The sequence below is a fragment of the Hyperolius riggenbachi genome, chromosome 3 (genome assembly GCF_040937935.1).
Source record: "Hyperolius riggenbachi isolate aHypRig1 chromosome 3, aHypRig1.pri, whole genome shotgun sequence".
In the NCBI taxonomy this organism is placed as follows: Eukaryota; Metazoa; Chordata; class Amphibia; order Anura; family Hyperoliidae; genus Hyperolius; species Hyperolius riggenbachi.
Window position 1 is genome coordinate 129,673,740 of NC_090648.1, and position 19,300 is coordinate 129,693,039.

Consider the following 19,300-nt stretch of genomic DNA (forward strand, 5'->3'; position numbering starts at 1 on the left):
AGGTGGCGAAACCTAATACTGGGGGCACATCTGCCATCTATACTGAGGAGGGGGCTACCTAATACTGGGGACACATCTGCTATCTATACTGAGAAGGGGGCTACCTAATACTGGGGGCACATCTGCTATCTATACTGAGGTGGCGAAACCTAATACTGGGGGCACATCTGTTATCTATACTGAGGAGGCGAAACCTAATACTGGGGGCACATCTGCTATCTATACTGAGGAGGGGGCTACCTAATACTGGGGGCACATCTGCTATCTATACTGAGGAGGCGAAACCTAATACTGGGGGCACATCTGCTATCTATACTTACTGAGCAGGCGAAACCTAATACTGGGGGCACATCTGCTATCTATACTGAGGAGGGGGGAAACCTAGTACTGGGGGCACATCTGCTATCTATAATGAGGAGGGGGCTACCTAATACTGGGGGCACATCTGCTATCTATACTGAGGAGGGGGCTACCTAATACTGGGGGCACATCTGCAATCTATACTGAGGAGGGGGCTACCTAATACTGGGGGCACATCTGCAATCTATACTGAGGAGGGGGCTACCTAATACTGGGGGCACATCTGCTATCTATACTGAGGAGGGGGGACCTAATACTGGGGGCACATCTGCTGTCTATACTGAGGAGGAGGCTACCTAATACTGGGGGCACATCTGCTATCTATACTGAGGAGGGGGCTACCTTATACTGGGGGCACATCTGCTATCTATACTGAGGAGGGGACTACCTAATACTTGGGGACACATCTGCTATCTATACTGAGGAGGGGGCTACCTAATACTGGGGGCATATCTGTTATCTCTATACTAAGGAGGGGCTACCTAATACTGGGGGCACATCTGCTATCTATATTGAGAAGGTGGTACATCTGCTGTCTATACTGAGGAGAAAGGGTTCCTAATATTGTAGACACACCTGGGCAACTACACTGGGTGGAGTGATTCCCTAATACTGGAAGCACATCTGGCAACTTTTACTGGGTGTGTGAAGGCAGTTTGGCTACCTATTCTGGGTGGGGCTAGGGTACGTAATACTGGTGGCACATCTGGCTACCTATGCTGGGTGGGGGGGGGGGCTACATAATACTGGAGGCACATCTGGCTACCTATACTGGTGGAAAGGGGTAATTGCTTTTTATTACTGCAGGTGCATTTCTTACCTATAGTGGGGTGAGCACAATTGAATGGGGGGACTTTGTCCTGGCCCTGGTGACAAAGGTCTAGTCAGTGCAGGACACTAATATTACTATAGGGGAGGACCAACTTATCCCACAAAGCCTACAATACTCCAACTATTCTGTGCCTGATATTTCTGAATAATCTCACTTATGTTTTCTCTTTTATTTTCAGCCCTCTGGAGAGACGAATTGTAAGTCATTTTTCTTTGTCTACAAAGCCTACAGGTGCAACTCGAAAAATTTGGATATCGCTCAAATTTTCATTTATGTCAGTAATTCAACTTAAAAGGTTAAACTAATATATAAAATAGACCCATTATATGCAAAGGGAGATATTTCAAGCCTTTATTTGTTATCATTTTAATCATTATGGCTTACAGTTTATGAAAATCCCAAAATCAAAAGACCATTAAAATATTGTACAAATGTTCCATATTCTAGGCTCAAAGTGTCAGACTCTAATCAGTTAATTAATCCAAAACACCTGCAGTGGGTTCTTATGTCATGTATCAGTTTCACCTTTTAAGTTGAATGACTGAAATTAATGGACTTTTGCACGATATTCTAATTTTTGGAGTTTTACCTGTTTATATTCACTTATAGTATAAACAGATGTGTGATATACATGCTTTCTATGTGTGATTATACCATATTTTTCAGAATATAAGACGCACCTTGGTTTAGAGGGTAAAAACCAGGGAAAAAATATACATACTAAACCTGATGCGTCCATGTTCCAGTAGCATCTAGATGTTCTCCCCATTGTCCTCCTGTGTCCCCTTCTGTCCACCATGTATCCTCTTTTGTCCCTCTGTGTCCTCCTTTACTTCCCCTGTGTTTCCTCCCTGTGTACTCCAGTGTGTCCCACTGTGTCCTTATAATCTTAACCTCCTTTTAGCAAACTACCCCAGTGACCTATGCAGGTGATGAGCATTATAGCCAAAAACAGGCTTTTCCTTAGAATTCCAGCAATGCCTGCTCCCATACCCCTGAGGACAGGTGCAGTGCTGGACAGGAAGAGGTGCGGGATCCCCTTTTATATAGCCTAAGAATAGGGGTTAGACCCACAGGGAGTATTGTTTGAAGAAATAAGCTTAGAAGGTGGAAGGATTGCTGTTGTAGATGTTTTAAACCTGTCAGAATCCCAATCCAAGCAAAGATAGCTCATTATTGTCTCTTTCATCTCTTAGCTTTCTTGCTTCTCGTCTGGCTTCTGCCCTCTACTTCAGAGACATCCTGCATGAGCCACGTCCGGAGTGAGTATCACATCTACTATTCACTTATTGTTTATAAAATGTTTTTACTGTATGTATAATGTTATGTTATTGTGGGAAGGTGAACATATGAAGTGACTAGTCTGGTGAACACCAATCACATTGTTTAGTGACACACGCACACATGCACGCACACACATACACGTGTATGCACGCACGGACGCCCACACATACACGTGTATGCACGCACGCCCACACATACACATGCACACACACACACACACCACACACACATACACACACACACACACACACACACATGCACGCATGCCCACACATACACATGCACACGCACACATACAGCACGCCAGGAACAACAGGAAACCCTGTAGATGTAACCAGTAATGCTACAATGTGCTGAACGATCTTTTGCGAAAGATTCTTCTTATGACTGATCGGAAATGATCGTTTGTGACCACTGATGGACTGAGATCTCCTAACCAATCCTATCTGATTGACGGGATTGATCCAAAATTCAGATCTATTTCATTCATCTGATCAGATTGGTTTGGGAGATATTTGTCCATTAGTGGTCCCAAGTGATCATTTCTGATTGTTCATAAGAAGAATTATTTGTAAACGAATATTCAGCAAATTGTATCATTAGTGGCCGCCTTAAGAGGACCTGGGAAGCCTCTGGCTGGGAACACATTAGGCATTGCATAAAAGGTTGCGTTTTGAGTGCATTTTTTTATATGCATTTCATGCTAATCACTAGGAAGTCATGGTCATGCAGAGGTATAGCGTTTTTATTGCATTTTGTATGCCTTTCTTTATGCAATACATCTATTTCTGCATACATCAAACTTTTTTTTTTAAATGCATAAAGAAATGCATACAAAATGCAATAAAAGGCTATATCTCTGCATGACCATGACTTACATTAGGTGCATTTTAGATGCATTCTGGAAAAAATATGCAGCAGGTCCTGTGTTTTCAAAAACGCACATTGCAGAACACAAACAGATGCGTTTTTCATGGGTCCCATTGACTTGCATTATATCCGTTACTGCTAGCAGTTTACACAACGCTAGCGTTTCTGCCTAGCGTGTTTCTACCCTCTAGACTATCCAGAGTCTTCCAGCTACTGAAGTATATGCAACTTTAGCTGTGGAAACGCAATGCAATCTGCAGGGATATCAGCTAGTGCATAGTCTGCACTGTCTGATGTTTTCATCCATGCTTTGCAATCACCATGGAATTACAATGCAGGGTTGCACGCATTTTGCTGCGTTTGCGGTGCGATTCCATTTATTAATTATGAATGGAATCACAATGGCAGCAGGGAAAGTGACAGTGCGGGACAGTGCTGTGCATCGCGGTGGCCACCTGCATTGCCTGCAGCACTAGATGGAAACCAGGCCTCACACTTCCCAGCAATTGGAATAGTAATGGTGAGAACATAGAAATGATTTATTGGCGGAATAGGAGGGCACTAATTCTTCTTCATCACACATCACTTCATTACAGAGGTCACTAATACTGCTCAGATCTGGCTATATACAGATGTGTTATGATAATATGATGGCTCATGTAATCATTCTATCTCCTGTATTCCTTAGGTTTGGCCTGGCCATCGTGCAGACCCGCCTGACCAGAGACCATGGACCGATGCCGTAAGTATTTTATTAGTGTTATTTACTGGATTTATATAGCACCAACATATTACAGAGCACTGTACAATAAATTAGGTTACAGACATTGATAATAAGGGTTACAGACAACACAATACAGGGAATAAGCAATAAGACACACAATGCCAGATCAGGCACTAGAGTAGTAGTCCGAGTAATGCAAGTTCATGTTAATCGATGAGCAGAATGCACGATCAGATAGGCTACACAAGGCGGGAGGGCCCTGTCAAAGGCTTACAATCTATAGGGAGGGGGTGGTGACACGATAGGAGGGGATTGCATCGAGATTCCATGATAGGCTAGGATGGTGTTCAGCATGCAGGGAATTCACAGGCTCTCCGCGCCTATTCCCTCAGCTCCACTCCTGCTTCAGCCACCATAAGTCAGTGTGTCCCTTTAAGAGTATCTCCCACCAGGGCCGAGCCTGGGCGGGTGCTGCGGGTGCAAGGCACCCAGGCGCCTGCCTCTGAGAGGCGCCGCCCGGCCGCCGCTCTCCCCCTGTGGCCGCCGCTCGCTCGCTCCCTCCCTCCCTCTAGCCGCCGGCGCCGCGTCAGACCTCGATCAGGCGGGCGGGCGCTAGGACCTAGCACGCCGCACTGATATGCGGAAGTGACATCACTTCCGCATATAGAGCGGGTGCGCCTGGCGCCTTCTTACTGGTCGGGTCGCCCGCTGATTGAGGTCTGAAGCTGCTGCAAGGTGAGGAGGGAGCGGCGGCGGCAGAGGCAGCAGCGGCGGGAGGGGAGGATTGGGTGCGCTCCTGTCACTACCTAAACGGGGACCCTATACCCCCTGGCTACCTATCCTGGGCACATATTACCCCCTGGCTACCTATCCTGGGCACATATTACCCCCTGGCTACCTATCCTGGGCACATATTACCCCCTGGCTACCTATCCTGGGCACATATTACCCCCTGGCTACCTATCCTGGGCACATATTACCCCCTGGCTACCTATCCTGGGCACATATTACCCCCTGGCTACCTATCCTGGGCACATAATACCCCCTGGCTACCTATCCTGGGCACATATTACCCCCTGGCTACCTATCCTGGGCACATATTACCCCCTGGCTACCTATCCTGGGCACATATTACCCCCTGGCTACCTATCCTGGGCACATATTACCCCCTGGCTACCTATCCTGGGCACATATTACCCCCTGGCTACCTATCCTGGGCACATATTACCCCCTGGCTACCTATCCTGGGCACATATTACCCTCTGGCTACCTATCCTGGGCACATATTACCCCCTGGCTACCTATCCTGGGCACATATTACCCCCTGGCTACCTATCCTGGGCACATATTACCCTCTGGCTACCTATCCTGGGCACATATTACCCCCTGGCTACCTATCCTGGGCACATATTACCCCCTGGCTACCTATCCTGGGCACATATTACCCCCTGGCTACCTATCCTGGGCACATATTACCCCCTGGCTACCTATCCTGGGCACATAATACCCCCTGGCTACCTATCCTGGGCACATAATACCCCCTGGCTACCTATCCTGGGCACATAATACCCCCTGGCTACCTATCCTGGGCACATAATACCCCCTGGCTACCTATCCTGGGCACATAATACCCCCTGGCTACCTATCCTGGGCACATAATACCCCCTGGCTACCTATCCTGGGCACATAATACCCCCTGGCTACCTATCCTGGGCACATATACCCCCTGGCTACCTATCCTGGGCACATATTACCCCCTGGCTACCTATCCTGGGCACATATTACCCCCTGGCTACCTATCCTGGGCACATATTACCCCCTGGCTACCTATCCTGGGCACATATTACCCCCTGGCTACCTATCCTGGGCACATATTACCCCCTGGCTACCTATCCTGGGCACATATTACCCCCTGGCTACCTATCCTGGGCACATAATACCCCCTGGCTACCTATCCTGGGCACATAATACCCCCTGGCTACCTATCCTGGGCACATATACCCCCTGGCTACCTATCCTGGGCACATATACCCCCTGGCTACCTATCCCGGGCACATATACCCCCTGGCTACCTATCCCGGGCACATATACCCCCTGGCTACCTATCCCGGGCACATATACCCCCTGGCTACCTATCCCGGGCACATATACCCCCTGGCTACCTATCCCGGGCACATATACCCCCTGGCTACATATCCTGGGGACACTGGCTGTTTGTCATTATGTGCATTTGCTGGTGAAAAGCAGTCTCTTGTTATGTGAATTTGCTGGTGAAAAGCAGTCTCTTGTTATGTGCATTTGCTGGTGAAAAGCAGTCTCTTGTTATGTGCATTTGCTGGTGAAAAGCAGTCTCTTGTTATGTGCATTTGCTGGTGAAAAGCAGTCTCTTGTTATGTGCATTTGCTGGTGAAAAGCAGTCTCTTGTTATGTGCATTTGCTGGTGAAAAGCAGTCTCTTGTTATGTGCATTTGCTGGTGAAAAGCAGTCTCTTGTTATGTGCATTTGCTGGTGAAAAGCAGTCTCTTGTTATGTGCATTTGCTGGTGAAAAGCAGTCTCTTGTTATGTGCATTTACATGGGGAAAAGCAGTCTCTCGTTATGTGCATTTACATGGGGAAAAGCAGTCTCTCGTTATGTGCATTTACATGGGGAAAAGCAGTCTCTCGTTATGTGCATTTACATGGGGAAAAGCTGTCTCTTATGTGCATTTAGTGGGGAATTTTTGTCAGTAAAAATAATCTTTTGTCAGTAAATTTTTAGGTATTTGTCAGTAAAAAATAACGTGAAAGGTTGGCAACACTGGCAGGCTGTGTGGCGCAACGGGAAAGATACAGGCAGCCCACCTTGGGCTTGGCAGGGGGGAGGAGCCGATGTCAGCGAGCGAGAGTAGGGTGGCCGCAGGCAGCCATAAATACGCAGTGTGTGACTGCGTCGCACTCGCAGAGCCTCTCAGCCTGAGTCAGTCCAGAGACTAGCAGACTGTCACTCGCAGGAAGCCAAAGCCAGCCAGGAGCAAGCCCATGGAAGAGGGGTAGGAATGGGGTATCACATGCATGCGTAAAGAGGTGGAAGGTGTGGGTGTGATTAGGAAGGACATGGGTGTGGTTATGTGGTTGGGCGTGGTTAATTTAACCACTCCCATAGGCGCCAGAGAAAATCTTGCACCCAGGTGCCAGGCACCCCAGGCTCACCCCTGTCTCCCACTGTTGGCCTCAAATGAAAAGAACACCTCTCATTGCACAACATTGCTTAAAAATTAAAACATTTATTGAGAATTGGCTAATAAAGTACATATGGCATAGAGTTTTCCCCGCGGGCTCTCCTCGCTCGTTCTCCCGGGCTGACCGCTCAGCTCCCCAGAGTTCCTGCTGGTATCTCCAGCAGCTCTGCCTCTCCTCCAATCACTTGCTAGGAAGACGCCATCAGCAGCTCTGCCCAGTGGAGCGGAGGGAATAGGCGAGAGGAGCCTGGCAATGCCCCGCATGTGCAAAAGACCATTGTCATTAGTGGTCCCCCTGACTCGGTGAGTCGCTCTCCATTAGGTGTCGTCCTATAGATTATTGCGCAGCTGGAACCCTAACTGGGGCTTTATTATCTTTTATTACAAACTAGTCTACCTAAGCACATTTAAAAAGGGGCTCTAGGTAGTGAAATTACTGCCGCCAGTCAGTGCGGATACGCTTGCCCGCCGCCGTGCACAGCCAACCATGCGCACCCGGTCGCCCTGCTCCCTTGCCCGACCTCCCGTCCCAACGGCTGTCTGTAATGTGCACATGTGCAGTACAAAAAAGCCACGGACGGACAGACAGACAGGGAAAGTGGATGACGCAGGGACAGTTAGGTTTATTATTCAGGATGCGGGAACTGAAGGACATTGGCATCTAAACCGATTGGTTCACATATAAGTGCATAAGCATTGCTGGTGTTACGCAGTTTGAAGTAGCTGTCGATTTCTCCAGAGGGATAAATGTCTGATGTGGTTTGTGCTTGATTAGCATTTTATTGGTTGTTTTATAACAGTATATTACTCATCCTAATGTAAACCAGAGATCTAAAAATGGCAAGAATCAATACTTACCCAGAGCTTCCTCTAGCCCAAAAACACGTCTGAGTCCCTCGCGGTCCTCCTGCGGTCTCCTCTGCCAGGACGAGCGGGAATCAATCCACGCACGGGCGAGCGGTGACGCGCCGGCATTAAGCCGCTGGCTCGATACTGGCGCATAAATGAACCATGTATGCTCAGCATCAGGTTAACAGACCCTCTTTGAAGATACAGATAAGCCAGCAGGTTATAGGTGTGAAACAAGTGAAGCCAGAAATACAAACAGCAGTAATGAAAATCACTATATGCAATCCTGCAATTGGTAAATATGATGAAGGCAGATCACATAGTATAAGGCACACACAGGCAATACTTGTAAGATGCAGTTGGTTGTCAGATACGTGTGCAGTCAGATGGACGGGACACACACAGGCAATACTTGTAAGATGCAGTTGGTTGTCAGATACGTGTGCAGTCAGATGGGTGGGACACACAAGGGCAATATCTGTAAGATGCAGTTGGTTGTCAGATACGTGTGCAGTCAGATGGGCGGGACACACACAGGCAATACTTGTAAGATGCAGTTGGTTGTCAGATACGTGTGCAGTTAGATGGGTGGGACACACACAGGCAATACTTGTAAGATGCAGTTGGTTGTCAGATACGTGTGCAGTCAGATGGACGGGACACACACAGGCAATACTTGTAAGATGCAGTTGGTTGTCAGATACGTGTGCAGTCAGATGGACGGGACACACACAGGCAATACTTGTAAGATGCAGTTGGTTGTCAGATACGTGTGCAGTCAGATGGGCGGGACACACACAGGCAATACTTGTAAGATGCAGTTGGTTGTCAGATACGTGTGCATTCAGATGGGTGGGACACACACAGGCAATACTTGTAAGATGCAGTTGGTTGTCAGATACGTGTGCAGTCAGATGGGTGGGACACACACAGGCAATACTTGTAAGATGCAGTTGGTTGTCAGATACGTGTGCAGTCAGATGGACGGGACACACACAGGCAATACTTGTAAGATGCAGTTGGTTGTCAGATACCTGTGCAGTCAGATGGACGGGACACACACAGGCAATACTTGTAAGATGCAGTTGGTTGTCAGATACGTGTGCAGTCAGATGGACGGGACACACACAGGCAATACTTGTAAGATGCATTTGGTTGTCTTTTACTTGTATGCTGAGATTATGTCTGCTTTATTCTCTGCAGATCGTACAAAGACATGCAGACCCCAACACCCGAGAACCTGTGGGGGTAAGTATTACCACTGACCAATCAGCTCTCTGGTACATTTTATAGACAACAGCGTGTCCAATCACCTACCTGTACTACATGACATTGTATAGCCATGGAGATATACAGGGATGGTGTAATATAGACCTACTACTACTGCCATGCTATAAGCTGGCCCTGTGATCACGTGTCTCCATTACATGTATTACATTCCAGCCTCCAGCCGCTTATCCGGACTCCTTTCCATTCTCGAGTTGCTGTGTAAGTGAGTATTACGTTTGAGTTTATTCATCAATAACATAAAAAGTAACGCCTCGCCCTCTGTCTTATTTCCTAGGATCATCACCGCCGTGGCTGCCGACATCATATTCGCCATGGAGATGCACCCGGTGCCCCCCCTCTTGTAAGTATTACCTGAATCTTATAGTCTGACCTGCATTAGATTGCTGTCCAAGGATTGTAACCTCATTTTACATTTGTTTCCTTTTATAGGGACGATGAGGAAGACGCCTGGAGGAAAGTGGTGAAGAGGTGAGTATTACCATATATACAATACACAGCAATACACAAGCAGCTCCACTATTTCCCCCATTAGCACTGGGGATGGCAGACACACCTCTTTCCTTTGGGCCCTCAGTGATACAAGGCGGTATTTAGGTAGGGAATGCCTAGGTGCAGTGGTGTAGCTAGACTTTATGGGGCCCCATAGCAAATCTTTCATGGGGCCATAAAATGTAGGCATTCTTGGGAAATGCCACCTACCTCTCCCCTATGGATATGACCACCTACCTCTCCCCTATGGATATGACCACCTACCTCTACCCTAAGGATATGACCACCTACCTCTCCCCTAAGGATATGACCACCTTCCTCTCCCCTATGGATATGATCACCTACCTCTCCCCTATGGGTATGACCACCTACCTCTCCCCTATGGATATGTCCACCTTCCTCTCCCCTATGGATATGATCACCTACCTCTCCCCTATGGGTATGACCACCTACCTTTACCCTATAGATATGAGGTAACTGGGAGATTTGCATTCTCATGCGATCTACACTGCTTATAGTCCATGGGACATCAAGTACCACCTGGGCCCCCTCTGCTCCAGGGCCCCAAAGCAGCTGCTATGACTATTGCTATGCCCTTGCCTAGGTGTTATATTGGGGTCTTCCATGACTGAATGTCATCTCCCCGGGCCCCTCTAGTGGTGAACATTAGTATTCACAGTACAGCAATTCAGTCTTTACCTTACTGCAGAAATGCATTAGAAAAAAGTGCCTCTGTTAAGCCTTTCCAATACTATTCCTCAATCATCCCTGTCCCCCCAGCAGCTCATTATTTCCTGGGTGCTGGAGGGGGACCTGGGTGATCAGGGAAAGGACTGGTGGGGGTGGTCCGGGGGGTCTATAGCTCCTTGCACTAGAGGAAGGAAGTGACTTAGCATCCGCACAGCGTTATTTGTTGGCGCTATATAAATCCAATAAATAATAAAAATATTAATTCCTGCTATTTCTTATCATTCTTTGCAGGATCCGAGACAACTACACCGAGGATCCAATGTAAGTACTTTATTAGCCAAACAGGTAAATGGAAGCGCTGAACCGTAAGTACTTGCAGGAGTCTTTACATATATGTATCTCCTTGCTGTTTTTTGAGAATAAACATATTACAAGCTATGTCTTCTTTCCTTAGCCCTACAAAGTATTTACTGTGAAACTAATAGTTAGTTCATCCAGCCACCACCACCACCAGAGGACATCCAGCCATCACCATATCCATCAAATATTTCCACAGCCTCCTTACTCTTACCTTTGTGTCTTCCTTTTCCAGGCCATCCACTCCAGGACCAGCAGAGGGATCACCACCGGCCACTCCAGCCCCACCACCAGAGGCCCCACCGGCAGAGCCAACACCAGCTCCTCGGAGGAGAGGAAGGTAAGTTGTCCTGTAACCTGTCTATAGGTGTGGCCATCTGTAGCGCTTCCTATAGGCTCCCTCCTTGTGATGTCACTTCCTGAGAGGTCAGGTTTTAATGTATGGCTTATGATTTGCCCATCCATCATATCACCTCAGTTCTACCTTCCCAGTCTGCTTCTGTACAGTACATACTCCTACTGTAATTAATTTTTGAATACTTTTTCCTTTTTCTTTTGCAGTGAAATTGCTTCCAAAGATCACTTAAATCTGTTTTTTGTGGCCCTAAAAAGCTATCCTCTCTAAAGGTGTCCATATATCAGGCGACTCGGTGGCAGATTGACCATCCGATTCGATCATTATAATCGAAATCGGATGAAAATCGGTGCCGCCAATTGCATGCCTGTTCGACAATGCAACCAATTTCAGGCTGAAATTGGTTGCATTAGTTAATTGGACATGCTGCAAGATGTAGGGCCGACTTGTTCTATCGGGTGCGTGGCGGTAACGGCAAGCGATATTAGGACGAGCGATGAAACCCCTGGCATTGTTCCCGCAATGTTTACAAGTGTGTGTAATGTGTAAATGTGCTGTAATGTGCATTTATATATTACCTGTTCTGTGTTGCGGTGGCCGTCCGTCTTCCGCCTCTGTTTAATTAGCCGCATATATGCTGCCAGCGCATAGCACGCCGGTGTGTGATGTCACACACCAGCAGCGTGTATGCGGATAATTGAAGAGAGGCGGAAGATGGATGGCCACAAGGTCACAGGACAGGTAGTGTATAAATGCACATTACAGCACATTTACACATTATACACACACATACATACACACGCAGCAGCGAGGCGGAAGATGCAGCGGGCTCGTCTGATTCCCAAGAGATTTCATGCTGAAATCGATTAGGAATCGATCTCTGGTGTATGGGCAGCTGACAGATCTCTCTCCGATCATATTCGATCAGAGAGAGATTTTCTCTTTGTCGAATCTGCCCATCATTGCTATATTTATGACTACCTTTACTGTCAGCTTATATTACTTGTAAGTTAGTTCTCACAGGCAGAGTCTATTGTTCCTCTGGCTGATTGAATTAGCCCTGCAACTCTCAGTCACGGTATCTATCTCTTTAATGATCTCTCTAGCAGGTATTAGCCTGAATTATGACCAGAGATAGATCTGAACTTGTATGTTCACAAAGCATTGCTGCTGATCATTTCTGAAGCATAAAAAAGTTATTTCTGTTTAATTCCCATGCGGGTAAATTCTCCTTTAAAGGGAATCGGAAGCGAGAGGTATATGGAGGCTACCATATTTATATTTATTACCCAACTTCATTGTGGTCCCGGGGGCCCTGCAGAGTGTTTGGCAGTGTAGTGACTCACCTGTCCTGGCTGACACACTCCCCATTAGTCTGTGGCTCTGTGCGTTCCCCTCTTCATCCTCACAGGGCTGCCTCTCCTCCAATAGTCTGTGGCTCTGTGTGTTCCCCTCCTCACAGGGCTGCCTCTCCTCCATTAGGCTGTGGCTCTGTGTGTTCCCCTCCTCATCCTCACAGGGCTGCCTCTCCTCCGTGACCTGGTACATGGTAATACATAATATGCCGCGGGTCACTAAGAAGATGCGGGTGGCGCGGATGAAGATGCGGGAACGCTGGAGCAACACAATAATGGAGGAGTGCCTCAGCCTGCAGAATAGAAAGAAAGCAGAGACTTCAGGTACACACATCATCCTGCGCTCTGTACCCACTGAGGGGACTGATGTACTTTTTATAGGTTCCGGAAAGTGATTGGTGTTGTTAACTTTGTATCTAGTGCATATCCCTGACATGTGTCCTTATTCCCTCATGTGACGCAACCTTTATTCTTTCTTTTTCAGACTCGCCAGGGCTTGGAGACGGGTGAGAGGCTTCTTCACCTGCAGTGTGTAACGATCGGTGTAACACAGAGAGGGTCTGATTAGCGGTGAACTGCAGTATCACAGAGAATACAGAATATACTCGATTATTGATGATCTGCAGTATCACCGATAATCAGATATATCTACTAACCTCTGGACACCTGAGATATGCGAGTGAGTGTTAAGTGCAACAGTAATACTTTGAGACTAGCACAGTAGTAGTTCCTTCTGTAGGCCTAGACTCTCCCGCGGGAGGAGCTAGGCTGAGAGTAGGAAGGACAGAGCGTGAGTGACACCAGAGAGAGGGTGTCACTAACAGGTCTGGGAACTGCCTCTAACAGTAAGGCCAGTTCTCGAGGTCGGGCAATCCAGGTCGTCAACACACAGACAGATACGGTACAGATTCAGGAGACAGATACGGAATCCAGTAAACAGGCAGGGTTTGGCAACGGAGTATCAGAGTAGCGAGGTACAGAATCAGAATGCAAATACAGAGTCCAGGAACGAGCAGAGTTTGGCAACAGGATATCAGAAATAGCAAGGTACAGAATCACAGTACAGGAGGATAGTCAGGCAGGCAGAAGGTCATAACAAATAATACAGTTAAATTTCCTAACGCTAAGGTGTGAGGTCCGTGATCGTCAACACCTTTGGAAACTATGCTAGAACACAGATACAGACAAGGCTTGAGTGCTACCACGTAGTGATCGCAACGCCAGACACCAGAGGAATGCCCAGCACCCAGTATATATACACCAGTGCTCTCCAGCACCTCCCTTAAGTGCTGGACCAATGAAAGTTGCTGCAATTGTCAGCTGACCGGCCTGGTCAGCTGACCCTCCTCTGACTGCCATAAAGGCCCTGCCTCTCTGCGCGCGCACGCGTCCTCCTAAACCAGTGTGGACTATCAGTCCCAGCCACACCAGTCATGTGTTGTAATGTTGTTGCTGTATGGGATGTGGAATCCGCCGCCACGCTGTCTGAGCGTGCGGCATTTCCTCCGCATCCCGCCTTACTGTGAGAAGCAGGCTTATGCGTACAAACCGCCGCGTCAGCCGCAGCGGTTTCTCCGCGTTCCGCTATGCCAGCCGCGGAAACAGCCGCCTCCTCTTGCGTCCATGCGGCGGCTTTTCCGCGTTTCTTCACAGTACCCCCCCCCCCCCCCCTGAGGAGTGGACTCCGGACAGCTCCTTCCAGGCTTCTCAGGATGTGAAGCGTGGAATTCACTTTTCAGTTTGTCAGCATGCATGCGACTTTCAGGCACCCATGATCTCTCCTCAATACCATACCCTTTCCAATGAACCAGATATTGTACTGAGTTCTGAACTATGCGTGAGTCTAAAATCTTCTCTACCTCGTACTCAGGTTGGTCATCTATCATCACAGGAGGAGGAGGAGTGGGACCCACATGGACTGCTGGCTTAAGCAGAGACACGTGAAAGGATCTTACGCCACGCATACTGGCAGGAAGATCAATGGCATAAGTAACATTGTTGATCTTTCTAGTTACCGGAAACGGACCCACAAACCTGGGACCCAACTTGGCTGAAGGTTTTTTCAGGGTCAAGTGACGTGTGGACACCCAGACCAAGTCACTTGGTTGAAACCTCCACTCTAGGGAACGTTTCCTGTCAGCTTGGATTTTTTGACTTTGGAATGCTTTCTCCAAGTTGTCTTTCACGATCCCCCAAATGTTTTTAAATGACCTTTGCCAGGCCTCCAGAGCTGGAAACGGAGTGGAGGCCACCGGCAATGGGGAGAATTTAGGCAACCTTCCAGTCACTACCTGAAATGGAGAAAAACCAGAGGAAGAGCTTTTCAAATTATTGTGCGCAAACTCTGCGAAAGGCAGGAACCTGACCCAATCATTTTGCGCCTCTGCAACGTAGCACCTCAAAAACTGTTCCAATGACTGATTGATTCTCTCAGTCTGCCCATTTGTCTGTGGATGGCCCGACGAAAATGACAGTGCATGCCCATTTGGTGACAAAATGCCCTCCAAAATCTGGAAACAAATTGGACTCCCCTATCTGACACTATGTTTTCTGGAATGCCATGCAGCCGGAAAACGTGGATGATGAACAAGTCGGCCAACTCCTGGGCCGAGGGGAGTCCTTTCAAGGGCATGAAATGGGCCATTTTGCTAAAGCGGTCGACTACCACCCAAATGACTGACATGCCCTCAGACCTGGGGAGCTCACCCACAAAATCCATGGACAAGTGGGTCCATGGTTCACTCGGGGTGGGCAAAGGCTGCAACCTTCCCACAGGTGCCAGCCGGGAGGGCTTACTTTTAGCACATACTGCACATTCCCTAACATATTCCTTGCAGTCCGTTGCCAACGAAGGCCACCAGGCACACCTGGCAACCAGATCCTGTGTTCTGGAGGCCCCAGGATGTCCAGCATTCTTGTGTGCGTGGAACATCTGCAAAATCCGGAGACGGAATGGCAGAGGAATAAACATAACCCCTTCAGGCTTTCCCTCAGGGACATCCTGCTGAAAGGGACTTAAGGTCTCTGTCCAGTCTTCCCAAGTCTCCGTTAGCACCAGGTTTTGTGGGACAATAGACTCTGGGACAGGGGGCTGTGCTGTCTCCGGCTCAAAGCATCTGGACAGGGCATCTGCCTTAATGTTTTTGCTACCCGGAGTGTATGTAATTATAAATCTGAACCTCGAGAAGAATAAGGACCATCGAGCCTGACGGGGACTCAATCTTTTGGCCCCCTCGATGTATTCCAAATTTTTGTGATCAGTGTAAACTGTAATCGTATGCTCCGCCCTTTCTAACCAATGACGCCATTCTTCAAGGGCCAATTTAATGGCCAGGAGCTCTCTGTTGCCTATATCGTAGTTTCTCTCTGCCGGAGAGAACCTACGAGAAAAATAGGCACACGGGTGTAATCTACCCTGCAACCCTAACCGCTGAGACAGCACAGCCCCTACCCCGACCTCCGAGGCGTCTACCTCAACAATAAAAGGATAGGAGGTGTCAACATGTCTCAGGATGGGTGCCGAACAACACAAATCCTTCAAAGTGGAAAATGCATGCAAAGCTTCAGGAGACCAATGAGTGGTATCTGCCCCTTTTTTAGTAAGACAGGTGAGGGGTGCAATGACGGTGGAGTACCCCTTTATGAACCTTCTATAGTAATTATCAAAGCCTAAGAATCTCTGAAGAGATTTTAACCCGACCGGTTGGGGCCATTCCAGAACAGCAGAGACTTTGGCAGGGTCCATAGACAGGCCCGAGGTGGAAATGACAAACCCCAAAAAGGTGACAGATGTTACCTCGAAGATGCATTTCTCCAATTTAGCATAAAGCATGTTTTGTCTCAATTTATTCAATACGAATTTGACGTGTGTTCTATGCTCAGAGAGGTTGTCAGAGTAGATAAGTATATCATCAAGGTAAACCAGAACAAATTTACCTAACACTTCCCTGAATACCTCATTAATGAATTCTTGGAAAACGGCCGGGGCGTTACACAACTCGAAGGGCATCACCAGGTACTCGTAATGCCCGTCGGGTGTGTTAAAGGCCGTTTTCCATTCATCGCCCCTTCGGATCCGTACCAGGTTGTATGCACCCCTTAAATCTAATTTCGAGAAAATTTTAGCATCCGTAACCTGTGTGAATAAATCGTCTATCAGAGGCAGCGGATAGCGATTCTTCACTGTGATCTTATTCAAACCCCGATAATCAATGCATGGCCGAAGACCTCCGTCTTTTTTCTTAACAAAAAAGAAACCTGCTCCAGCAGGCGACCGGGAAGGGCGAATAAAGCCCTTGGCTAGGTTTTCACGGATGTACTCCTGCATAGCCACTTTTTCTGGCCCAGACAAATTGTAGAGATGACCTCTAGGGGGCATACAACCAGATCGGAGATCGATAGGGCAATCAAAAGGGCGATGTGGAGGTAATTTATCAGCAGCTTTGGGACAGAACACGTCAGAAAACTCAGAATACTGTTCTGGTACCCCCTCCACATGAATCCTGGTCTGGCCCAGAGTCACCTTTACTAAACAATGGTGAAAACAATAATCTGACCAGTTAGTTAGCTGACCAGTGGCCCAATTTATCTGTGGTGAGTGCAGATGTAACCACGGCATGCCCAGGATGATTGTGGAGGTTGTCATGTGCAACACAAAAAATGGTAACTTTTCCCTATGCAGTACCCCTATAGTGACCTCCACCTCTGGTGTTTGCGATGGAGGACGGTTCCGTTGCAGGGGAGAATCGTCCACTGCCGTAACCTGGATGGGTGGTTCTACCGGGGTGAGCGGAATACCCAATCTCCTAGCAAATTCGTAATCCATGAAATTAGCCACTGAGCCTGAATCAACAAAGGCCTCGGTGGCTTCAGATTTGTTCTCCCATGTAATCGTACAAGGGAGAAGCAACTTTTTATCCTCTTGGGGTGAGGATCGTGTGCCTAGGGTGTCACCCCCAACTACTCCTAGGCAAAGTCATCCCCCGACTTGTTGGGACAGTTTTGACCGACCAATCTGCATTGGTTCGGGTGGAGGTAAAACAGGAGGAGGTGGAGTCACAGGAGGTGCTGCGTAGGACACCAATTTTACTTGGTTTCTACCCCGGGTTTGTCTCTGGAAGCATAACCTGCGATCGATCCTGATAGCTGATGGAATGGCTTCATCAAGTGTTCTGGGCTCAGGTTGACTCAACATTAGATCAGAGACCTCATCTGACAATCCTGATAAGAAACAGTCTAACAGGGCATAGGTGTCCCACCTGGCTGTCACTGACCACCTCCTAAATTCAGCGGCATAATCCTCGACCGGACCCTTGCCTTGACGCAACAACTTGAGCTTCCGCTCCGAAGTCGAGGCAATATCTGGGTCGTCGTAAATTACTGCCATAGCTTTAAAGAATTCATCGACTGATGTTAAGGCTAAATCTCCTTCAGGTAAATTGTACGCCCAAGTCTGAGAGTCGCCTGATACAGGGTTGCCAAGCGTCCGTATTAGTACGGACAGTCCGTACTAATGACCCTGAAAATCCACTGTCCGTTCCTGTCCGTATTTTGTAACAGGCGTCCGTCCAAAAGTGCAGTTTCTGCAGTGCCTCTGCCTCATGCGCATGTGCGCATCGCTATAGAGAGCTGCTCATCACCGTGCGGCTGAAGCAGGAGTCCTCATCTTTTCCTCCTCCCTCCAATCTCTTACAACCATCTCTGCAACCAATAGAAAGTGAGAGCCTGAGGCAGCCAAGCTAGCGTCACCCCCACAATGCCCTGTGCCCATCATTCATTGCTTCCTGGAAAGGGAAAAAGCACCAGGCAGCGGCCATGCACTTGAACACTGCTGAGTACCACGTGGGGGTCCAGAGAGATTCCAGGAGCTGCTGGACGCTCACCCTGTGTTCTCCCCAGCCTCTCTCCCTCCAGCATGGCACGGAGCATTGCTAGTTGCTACAGCCAGTTGAGCCATGTAACGTGTGTGGCTCAGTCAGGACTCAGTACAGCCGCTGCTCGCTGACTCTCTCGCTGAGGATAGAGAATGAGTGTGATTTCATGCTTGAGAGGTCTTTTAGTCAGGGATGGAATGTGTGCCACTGCTATTCACTGTATTCTCCGTTAACTGATTTATTAGCTTAGCAGCTAATAGAAGGGGAAACGGAGCCGCCACTCCAGGCATGAATACAACTGCTGAAGGGAGAATCCGAGCAGGAGTCAGGACAGCTGATTTGCTGTCACAGGGCACTGCACTTTTTCACTTTGGAAAATAATAATAACCCACCCCCCCCCCCCCCCCCACCCCCCCAAAAAAAGAAAAAAAAATGAGCAGTGCACAGCATGCTGCGTCAGGGACAGGCTGTCTGCGCCTGCAATGTTTCTGCACTGAAAGTGAAGAAGTACAGTGCTGACTGTGACAACAAATCGCCTCTTCTGACTCCTGCTCTGTTTCTCCCTTTCGCTAGCTGCTGGATGTGGCAGGCAGTGTTTTCCCTTCTATTAGCTTCAGAACTCACCTGTACTTCTATTAAATATTATTAAAAATAACTGTTTTATATCCCCTCAGATCAGGGTTGATCGGTGATCACATCAATCAATGACAACCTCATTCCCTGATCTACTTTAGGGGACCCAACAGGATAATT

General features: G+C 48.1%; 1 protein-coding gene across 1 annotated transcript in view; it reads left to right on the forward strand.

The window, feature by feature from the left end:
• Positions 1-16,527, forward strand: part of LOC137562223 (uncharacterized) — a 54,482-nt gene extending 37,955 nt beyond the window's left edge. The window contains exons 13-22 of the mRNA XM_068273556.1: positions 1,371-1,389; positions 2,389-2,454; positions 4,035-4,088; positions 9,342-9,386; positions 9,703-9,768; positions 9,858-9,896; positions 10,899-10,928; positions 11,200-11,304; positions 13,159-13,180; positions 14,545-16,527. Of these exons, the coding sequence (XP_068129657.1) occupies positions 1,371-1,389; positions 2,389-2,454; positions 4,035-4,088; positions 9,342-9,386; positions 9,703-9,768; positions 9,858-9,896; positions 10,899-10,928; positions 11,200-11,304; positions 13,159-13,180; positions 14,545-14,604 (506 nt within the window). The 3' untranslated portion in view covers positions 14,605-16,527. The remainder of the gene's footprint in view (positions 1-1,370; positions 1,390-2,388; positions 2,455-4,034; positions 4,089-9,341; positions 9,387-9,702; positions 9,769-9,857; positions 9,897-10,898; positions 10,929-11,199; positions 11,305-13,158; positions 13,181-14,544) is intronic.
• The last annotated feature ends 2,773 nt before the right edge of the window (positions 16,528-19,300 follow it).